General features: G+C 47.8%; 1 protein-coding gene across 3 annotated transcripts; it reads right to left on the bottom strand.

The window, feature by feature from the left end:
- Nucleotides 1-3415: 3415 nt before the first annotated feature.
- KRT5 (keratin 5) lies at nucleotides 3416-9083 on the bottom strand. Of its 3 annotated transcripts, none has more exons than XM_065932075.1 (10): nucleotides 8526-9083; nucleotides 7741-7955; nucleotides 6920-6980; nucleotides 6714-6809; nucleotides 5942-6106; nucleotides 5463-5588; nucleotides 5013-5233; nucleotides 4209-4243; nucleotides 3673-3735; nucleotides 3416-3630 (listed from the first exon to the last, which is right to left on the bottom strand). In XM_065932075.1, exons 1-10 carry the CDS (start codon nucleotides 9081-9083, stop codon nucleotides 3416-3418), a joined length of 1755 nt encoding a protein of 584 aa, XP_065788147.1. The 3 variants fall into 3 exon arrangements, with proteins under 3 accessions (XP_065788147.1, XP_065788148.1, XP_065788146.1); XM_065932076.1 differs by having other exon boundaries at nucleotides 3416-3642; nucleotides 3685-3735; XM_065932074.1 differs by having other exon boundaries at nucleotides 3416-3735.
- Nucleotides 9084-9777: the final 694 nt, after the last annotated feature.

Genomic DNA, 9777 nt, shown 5'->3' with positions numbered 1-9777 from the left:
GTTTGTGGCTTGAATTCTCATTCTCTTGACAATATCGTTTGCAGCACAGAAGATTTTAATTTTTTTTCACCCTTTAAATTTTTTATTTTGTATTGGGGGTATAGCCAGTTATCTGCTATTCATTTCTGTTTTATTTATATTTTTGATATGAGCATAAATTGTACAACTTAATTCTTTCTACTCTGATGAATCTTGACAGCTTCTAAGCCCCATCCATCTCCCTTCCCGTTCTACCTACACCTGAGAAAACAGGTAAGAAAGCCCGGGTGATTCCTCCTTTATAAGTAGTGGAAATTTTGAAGCATGTGTAGGGTTCCTTGGCCTGGCCCCATCCCTAATCACCGTAAAAAACCCACTCTGGTCTCTTTTAAACAATAGTGAACCCGCTTGGGAGGCCTGCCCTGCTCTTTCCAGAAAGCCCTGTTATGTGAGTAATGTCATTTTCATACCATCTGTGTGTGTGTTTGTGAAATCATCAGTCTCAACAGTGGAACTACATTTGGAGTGAGGGTGTTCACAACAACTGGTGCTGTGAGCAAGATGTCCAGATGATGACTGCTATCACTGGGGCCTTTCTTGTTTTGGCTTGCAGCATGGCCATGTGCACTTTGAGCTGCGGCTTTCTGGCTAGTGGGCTCTTTGAGCTGTGTTGCCACCTTCTGTCAAGCTTGCACTTGAGCTGTATTGCTTTGTGCTACATTTACTGAATTCTATCACGGCCTCTGTTATAGACTTAGCTGACCTATATCAGAAGCTTCAGTCACTGTCATTTGAAGATGATTATGCGACTGGAGCCCTCCTTAAAGTGTCATGTGTCTAAGCCCAGACTTATCTGTATGTCTCATATTGAATTGTGTTTCTTGATTCCTTTATAAACAATGACTGACGCCAAGCTCAAGGGAATGACTCTTGTCCTGTGAAGACTTTTGAGTGTCTTAAGCAGGCGTTGGCCCGCATTCTATGAAGCACTCAGGGGAAAGACTATGCAATATATGATCCTATCAGGTGATCACTCATTGGGTGGAAGAGCAATTACACTGTAGCATACTGAGACCACACTCTTAAAGGTAAATAGTGTACAAGAACCCTACAAAATGCTTTGCTGCTGCTGCTGCTGCTGCCTATGCCTCTGCTGCCAAGAAAATCCTCTTTTTGCATTTGTATTTCCCCACATACAAAATTGTATTTTCCCAAGGAAATTACATTGGGCACCCTGGTGGCACAAGTAAGGGGTTAAACCAACTGTGGGGAAAGTCTCAAACCCTGATGATACTGATTTGAGGCCTTATACATTTATAGATATGAGCAGGGTAGCAAGAATTCCTCTCATAAGCAAATCTAGTAACCCTAGAAAAGAGAGGGGGCTGGCAAGGGAGGGAAGAAGGAAGTGGGAGGAGAGGGAAGGAGAGAGGGAGGAAGGAAAGAAGGAAGGAAGAGAATCAGAGTGAGGAAGCAAGGAAAGAAATAAACCTGAAAACAGGGGGAGGAAACAAACAAAAATACACACACACACACACACACACACACTTTGATCCAATTGGAAATCAAAATTTACAAAAAGAATTTATACATCAAAAAGATCAAAAGGGATGTGTACTGGCTCTGCACCACTACCACATAGGTTCTAAATTGACTTTAATGTCTGCAGAAGTACAACAGTTGGCCAATCTTCATGGCCTTAATACACACTGGAGCTCAAATTATACTGGTAATCTCACTAAATTTAAACAAGTTTCCCCTGTAATCTTGAAGAAGTCATTGAACACCAAAGAGAGAGCAAACAAGTACACCTCACCTTAATTATCAGAACTACTGACTTGCCTCAATTTCACATGATCTTACCCACTCATTGCTCCCCGCCCCCAATATATCTCACAGTAGTCATGGACTACTGATCCAATGAACAACACACTAAAATTAAATTAAGTCCTGACATGTAAAAATTGGCTTGTCACAATAGCACTCCATTGACTTTTGGGTATAGTTAATATGCTCCAGTGTAAATGAAAACAGGGCCTTCCAAAACTGAAACCCATTATAAGGAATATATTTAGAGAAAGGGTGACTATGCCCGCTGTTTCTCCATTCAACAACTCAGTTTGGCCTATTTTTAAACTTGAGAAGAATAAAGATGCCTCACAGTGAGTTACCAAAATCCTAATCGAAAATCCTAATCCCATTGTCATACCCGTTAAGGTCGCTACCCAATATTTCTGAAATTGTTGGCTCTGTTCAATCAGCAAGTGGTAAATATTTCACTCTTGCGTATTTGGCTGATAAATGTTCTGTTCAGTGCCCATTGCAACAGCACTTTGTCACAGTGCTTTTATCTCTGAAGGGGCACAATCCATCTCCCTCCACATGCTGGTGGGGTATCTCAGCAACCCTGCCATCACACACAGTCTTTGCAGGCAAGATCTTAAATGCATACCAGAAGCACAGGCATGACATTGCACTGATGAATTCCTGTTCGAAGAGATTCATTAAACACCCTCATTTAGGATCACAAAGACAAGCTCATGAAAAGAGGATGGGCCATGATCCCACACATAGTGCAAATTCTTCCCACCTCCATTAAATTCCTGAAATTATTTGCTAATCCGAGGGCCCCTGCATCCCTGACACTGTTAAGGAACTATAAACTACTGACCCCGTAAGCACCCACATTATTAGAATAGGACCAACATCTATAAAAGGTATCTATATACCTTTTGGAAGCTTCAAGGCAACAAATTATTCATTTACAAATTTGACTTAAGCCATTGTGCAAAATCAGCCCACCTTGAATGGGCCCCCCTCCAACAAACAGCTCTACAATTTATACAAGCTACAAGTCAAGGAAGCTTCCCCTTCACGCCCTCCAGAGAGTCCTTCATCCTAGAGGCTTTAGCATCCCCTTCTCGTGCCTCCTGGAGTCTCTGGACCACCCACAATGGTTACTTTCCTTTCAAGGCCATTCTGTCCCCCTGTGAATCAAACGAACCAATCACATCTGGACAGATGGACCCTCAGTGAATATCTAGGTTGGGTGTAGATCTTGAAAAAACAGTCCTTCCCAACAGTTTATATTATGAAAGCATTTTATTGAACACATTCTGGAGATAGTCAGACCAGATGGGATTGGGGTGAGGACACCGTTTTGATGGTTTAGATACTGGAAAACATTGGATTCTTCTGTCACCGAGGACCAGGCTATAGAGACTCAAAGGCTGTTTGGGAGCAGAGCATAGAATCGGGACACAGCAGGCTAGAGACTGGGGGTTGGGCCTTCCAGGAACCAAAGAATGTGGGTCTGCGATAGGCTTCGTTGACTAGACTCCAGAAAAGGAGAAAACTTGGCTTGAGACACCACCTAGAAGAGATGGATGCCACGGCCGGCTGCTGGGCTTGGGAGGCAGTGACTTGCTGCAGGCTCTTAGCTCTTGAAGCTCTTCCGAGAAGAGGAGGTGGTGGAGACAAATTTGACGCTGGAGCTGCTGCCCCCACCACTGCCAAAGCCCAAGCTCCGGCCACTGCTTGCACTGAAGCCAGAGCCCCCGACACTGAGCCCACCGCCTAGGCCAACACCCCCGCTGCTGCTGGAGTAGAAGCTGCCACTGCTGCCGCCTCCGCCAAGACCACCGCCCAGACCTCCGCCCAGGCCTCCGCCGAGGCCACCGCCGAGGCCACCGCCCAGGCCGCCGCCAAAGCCACTGCCACCACCGTAGCCTGAGGAAACGGTGTTTGTGACGACAGCTGCAGAGAAAGGAGGGAAAAACTTTGTGAGACCAGTCTGGCAGATTGGTAATATGCATCTAATTTCTTTGATCCTGCTGCTGTGAGCAATATACATGGCCCCTTTTAGACAGCTGCAGATGAAGCCCAGAAGAACTAAGTCATTTAGTGAAGCTCCCTAATAGAAAGCTGGTGAACACAATAAGCAAGGGACGGTGCTAAGTCACCCAAGGGAATGGGGATCAGGGCAAGGCTGGGGGACAGAGTCCAAGATGGGTAAGATATAGGGCCCACCCTTTAGGAGATAAGACATGAGTCCTGTTGCTTCCTGTCTCAACCTGTGTTTTTGTCCCTGCACCACCTGCTTCTCACTAAGTATATTAAACAACCATTTGGGAGATGGGTGTGTCTGGTAGCTAGAAACAGCAGGACTCTGAGTCTCACCAAATACCCTGTATTGTCATCATTGTTAATGTCTGTTCAAAGTTACTTACAGATGTTGACTGGTCCAACTCCTTCTCCACTCAGTCTGAAAGGGAAAAATTGAAATAAGAGTTAAAATCCCCCCAAAAGACAGCAGTAGTCTATGTGATAACTCCCATAGTCATGTTTAGAGCTTGTTCTCTGAGCTAGGAGACTGCATGCCTGAAAAACTGCTTAAATTAGAGAAAGAGACAGCTCTCTGGGGAGACTTCCCAAAGGAATAGGTCTCAACCTAGGCACAGGTTATCAAAGGAAGATTATAATTCACACTCTCCACTACCCATTACATGGAAAATGTGAGGAAGAGACTGTGTGAACTGTGCATATGTATGAAGCAGTTGTTGCCTTATAGGAGCTACATCCTGTGAGAAGACTTGGCTTGGACAGAAATACGTCAAGGAGGAAGTAGGCAATGGGCAGTATCAGAAGACGGAAGAAAATGCAGTCGTTTGAGAATCCAAAGGCAGATGAGTTTAACTCAACTGGAGTAATCATGAAAGGCTTCCTGAAGGAAGAAGCACTTGAAGAATGAGAAAGACGTGTGTGGGGTTGCTTAGTTGTTTGAAGGAGAGGCAGCATCGAAGAATACTGGTGGGGGGGTCAGAAAAGTGAGTTGAGGTCACATTGTGTAGGTCAGCTGTATGTTCACGTGTCAGATTGGGCTGGATCGGATCATTGGATTCATGATGGATAATCATCAGGTACAAGGTAGTGGCCACCTGTGTGTGTGTTTTGACACCCGGTAGTGGAGTAGAAGCTCTACTTTATCAAACGTGAGGCCACTGTGGATTCGCGATGTCAGCTGTGTCACCCACCTGCACTCCTCGCCCTCCAGCAGCTTCCTGTAGGTGGCGATCTCCACGTCCAGGGCCAGCTTGGTGTTCATCAGCTCCTGGTACTCCCTCAGCAGACGTGCCATGTCCTGCTTGGCCTTCTGTAGGGCGTCCTCGAGCTCTGCCAGCTTGCTCCTGGCATCCTTGAGGGCCAGCTCCCCACGCTGCTCAGCATCAGCGATGGCGTTCTGCAGGTTGGCACACTAGAGGGGAAAGAAGGAAGGGTGGGGACACTGCAGAGGCTCACCTGGGCCTAAGGTGTCTCTTGCTGAGATTGCAGAGAGAAACCAGCACATTTGCCCTGGTCACTGTGGATGGTGGAACACTGAAGTGCTGGTACCTGCTCCATCTCTGTGTGTGTATGTTTAGAAAGCAAAACAAAGTCGGTTCCCCTTTAAGAACTCAAGCTCCTTCCCTGTCTTCTTTCCCTACCTGTTTCTTAACGTTGTCGATCTCGGATCTCAGCCTCTGGATCATCCTGTTCATCTCAGAGATCTCATGCTTGGTGTTACGGAGATCATCGCCATGGCGACCTGCAGTCTGCTGCAGCTCCTCATACTGATGCCAATGGAAAAGAAGAAAGAGTCCATTACACGAAGGTGGAAACACTTCCCCAAGTTCACCGGTAGGAGCTACCACAAGGTGGTAAGTGGCATAGTTTTTGGGATCCTGGAGCTGGTCTTAGATAGTTTCCTCTTTAGCCCCTTTGCTTTTCTGTAGACACTGGTGTGAAACTCAGTGAGAGTCTCTTTAAGGTGGCAGAATTTATGTGGCAGATGTATGCATGTCTCATAACTCCTCCCAATAGGCCTCAGCAGGTCTCAGGAGCCCCATCCTTAGCCTTTGGTCAAGGCCTGGAATCCTCAACGTGTGTCCTTCCCTCATTCGGGACACTTGGCCACAGCACCCACCTTGGTCTGGTACCAGGACTCAGCTTCTGTGCGGCTGCGGTTGGCGATATCCTCGTACTGGGCCTTGACCTCAGCAATGATGCTGTCCAAGTCCAGGCTGCGGTTGTTGTCCATGGACAGGACCACGGATGTGTCTGAGACGTGTGTCTGCATCTGGGACAGCTCCTACAGGGAGATTTGAAGTCAATCATGCGAGTCCATTTTATTTAACATCATTCCATTCAAATCTTCTATTCATTGTCCTATGTCAACTTGAGAAAAAAAAATAATAACCTCCTACCTATTAATGAAAAACTCAGGTCAGATAATAAATAATTTAAATCACTACTAAATCTATATTTTAAATTTAATAACTCTGAACATCAAGAAACCTCTACCATGTAACCTCTCAGACTTGACTCTTAGGTCAAAACTGATCTGAAAAGAACCTGATGGTGTGGTTTGCCATGCTGGGAGTTAGCAGAGACAGGATGGTATTCCAGAAAGGGGAGATGGCCAGGAAAAGTATACCTGGGCTTCTAATAACTCACTCTAAATCTCACTCTGCAGACTGATTATTGTAGAGGTCTTTTGCTTTAAATTTGACTTAAAAAAAAGAGAGAGAATTAGCTTTATTAAGTAATAAAGTGTGAATAGTACTGAAAGAGTAGAAAAAACAAATATGTGCCCATGCCATAGGAACCACTGAAAGTCACTTAATCCTAGAGACCCTAATCCCTGGTGATGTCCCAGTGACCATCTCTCTGGCTCCTGAACAGGGGACATTTCTTACCGCATCAAAGAACATCTTCATGAAGTTGATCTCGTCCATCAGTGCATCGACCTTGGCCTCTAGTTCCACTTTGTTCATGTAGGCAGCATCCACATCCTAGACAAACATGGATGGTTGGCACCGCACCCCATTTCCACCCTGACTTAAATGAACAACACCTTAAATGAGCATAACCACAGGAGACAGTTTCTCTGCTACCCACATACCTTCTTCAGCATCACAAACTCATTCTCGGCAGTGGTACGCTTGTTGATTTCATCTTCATACCTGGTGGCAAAAAGGAATGGGAAGTGCTTATCAGAGGATGAGGCCTAGGGCCTATACTGCACATGGTCAACTGTGAGCCTACCTTCCCACTGGAAGAGGCCTCTCACATCGTATGGACAGAGAGGGAGGGACACCAGGAGCAAGAACATTTGGGCAAGCTCCCTACCCATTAGGACTCTGCTTTCTCTGTAATTGCCTAGCAGATATCTATTCTATTAATGCTGTGATTCAGTCACTTCAGGAACATTCCTGTAGAAAAACTATACGGCTTCATTCAAATTCCACATCTAGTCCATTTCTCTAGTGCTTTATTTTTCAGCTTTCACAGCCTTTGAAAAACAAAAAACTAGCAGCCCAGCTGCTGGTTCATAAGGACTAAAGAAATTGTTTAGTCCTTAGACCAACCTAGGTTATATCATCAGTTCCTGCTTTGAGGGGAATCCATCAAAAAGTCCATGTTGTGTACTTTGAGTGTATTGGGGAGGAAGGTCCCCCAAAGCAAGGATTACATGACTGCTTTTTTCACCAGGTCATGCCAAGAGCCCTGGGCTTGTTACTCTGACTGGAGGCTAAGTATCTTGCAGAGGGACTGAGCTTGCAGCTAGAACTTTCTAAACGTGGACATGATTTTTTCCCCAGCACTTTAGATGTCCGTGAAATGTATCTGCTTTCAGTCCTTGGGAAAGGCATAAGCAGTGGTCTGGTTATAAAGTATATCTGGTGCAAAGACTCGCCCTGTCTCCATTCTACCCCAGCTCACTTGTTCTTGAAGTCCTCCACCAAGTCCTGCATGTTCCTGAGCTCCGAGTCCAGGCGGCCTCTCTCCCCAACGATACTATCCAGCTGCCTCCTGAGGTTGTTGATGTACTGCTCAAACAAAGGCTCCAGGTTCTGCCTCACGGTCTTGGTACCCTGTTCCTGCAGCAGGGTCCACTTGGTGTCCAGGACCTTGTTCTGCTGCTCCAGGAACCGCACCTGGAGGGGGCAGAGTTTGAAGATGGAGACATCTGAATTTCATGTTTCAATGATCAACTTTCCAGTTTTCCTCCCTTCTCATGCTGTCCCACTAAATCTTCGCATGGGCAGTACTTGGACCTGGGCCGAAGAGGACAGGTCCAGAGTGAAGCATCTAAACTCACTCTTCTAGGACAGACAGGACACTTATTCAGGGCACAAATTCAGGGCCGTGGCTGGGCAAAGAGTGGCCCAGGGCAGGGTGGCTGTAAAGACACTCAGGCTACTGTCCAGTGAACTCATCCACCTTTCTATGCAATCAGACCCGTTACATGGAGCACAGAATGCATCTCTCTTCCCAACAGCCAGCAAAGAGCCTTCGGGGGGGTCAGCTCTGAAGGGGATGAATTAAAACCCTCTCTTCCAAGCTGCCAGTCTAATTAAGAAAGTGGGCCACAAATACAGGATACAGAAACAAAGAGAAAAACATGGAAAGATATTGGTACAAGGTCAGGAAATCTCCCCTCTTCCCACTTCCTTCAGCACATATCCCACACTCATGGTGGTTTTCCACCAAGAATCAGTTCTCACCTTGTCGATGAAGGAGGCAAACTTGTTGTTGAGGGTCTTGATCTGCTCCCGCTCCTCAGTCCTCACCCGCTGGATGGTGGGGTCGATTTGCAGGTTGAGGGGAGTCAGGAGACTCTGGTTGACGGTCACCTCTTGGATGCCTCCAGGGGGGCACACAGGGAAGCCAGCACCACCGAAGCCACCTCCGAAGCCAGCTCCACCACCGAGCCCAAAGCCACCACCGCCAGCTCCACCGCCAAAACCAAATCCGCTCCCGGCTCCACCTCCAAAGCCATAGCCGCCTCCAGCACCAGCACCAAATCGGTTCCTGAAGCCACCTCCGCTGGCACTGATGGAAATCCTCTTGGAGCCCCCCAGGTTGTAGAGGCTCCGGCTGCCAAAGCCACCGGCACCGTAAGCACCCCCGAGGCTGACCCTGCCAAAGCCGCCACCGCCGCCACCCCCAGACCGGGACACGGAGGTGAAACTGGTGCGGGAGACGGACGGAGTGATGGCAGAGGCAGTGCTGAAGCTGCGGCTGCCCCCGCTCCGGAAAGACACGGTTGACTGGCGAGACATGATGGCTGGCTCCTAGCGGAGTTAAGAGTAGCGGGAACTAGCGGTCAGGAGGTGCTGGAGAGAAGGAGCAGAGCGGGACAGGACGCAGAAGGCGGCTCTGTTACCTGGGAGCCGCAAGCCCTGCTTTTATCCTCTAGACCTGGGTTGGGCGGGAGAGTTGTCGAGCTGTGAATGATTAAGTGGGCTGGGCATGCCTGGGGGGCAGCTGTGAGCTCACCGACACACCTGCGCAGCGGTGTGGGGTGCAAACGCTGTCTTCCTGGCAGGCTCTGCTCAGCTAGGGATAAACTTGCCTCGCAGCCCTGATGTCTTGGCAGCAAATAGGCCATGCTGCCAGCAAATCTTTCTTTACGGCTGGGGCCTAGGGCTGTGAGTAGCCCAAAGAAGGGTGCTGGGAAGCAAGGGGGCATGTGGCCAAGGTCCTGAAGGAGCCTTCCAGGACCAGGGATGTCATCAAACATCGCAGCACATTGCACACTGTCCACAAACGGGATGCAGAGCAAGTCCCCCACTGGCAGTGGTCTGCTCTGCTTACTCCTCTAGGGAGAGCTTGCTTCAGGGACTTCAGCCCTTGGAAAGCCAGCTGTGGCCTGAACTCGGTGCCAGAGAGGAAAATAGACTTCCATCATTTCCTGCAAAACTCCGTTTCTTAGAGGAGGCACAGTCACACCAGAGTCCGCTGGGCAGATTCTCC

Source organism: Muntiacus reevesi, chromosome 4 (assembly GCF_963930625.1).
Source record: "Muntiacus reevesi chromosome 4, mMunRee1.1, whole genome shotgun sequence".
In the NCBI taxonomy this organism is placed as follows: domain Eukaryota; kingdom Metazoa; phylum Chordata; class Mammalia; order Artiodactyla; family Cervidae; genus Muntiacus; species Muntiacus reevesi.
This window is presented reverse-complemented; position numbering and strand designations above follow the sequence as displayed.

Coding starts and splice junctions, on each gene's coding strand:
- KRT5 (XM_065932074.1), bottom strand. CDS start 9,083: ATGTCTCGCCAGTCAACCGTGTCTTTCCGGAGCGGGGGCAGCCGCAGC. Junction 6,810..6,919: donor AGTTTGTGATGCTGAAGAAG/GTATGTGGGTAG, acceptor ATGTTTGTCTAG/GATGTGGATGCTGCCTACAT. Junction 5,234..5,462: donor TCGACAACGTTAAGAAACAG/GTAGGGAAAGAA, acceptor TTTCCCCTCTAG/TGTGCCAACCTGCAGAACGC.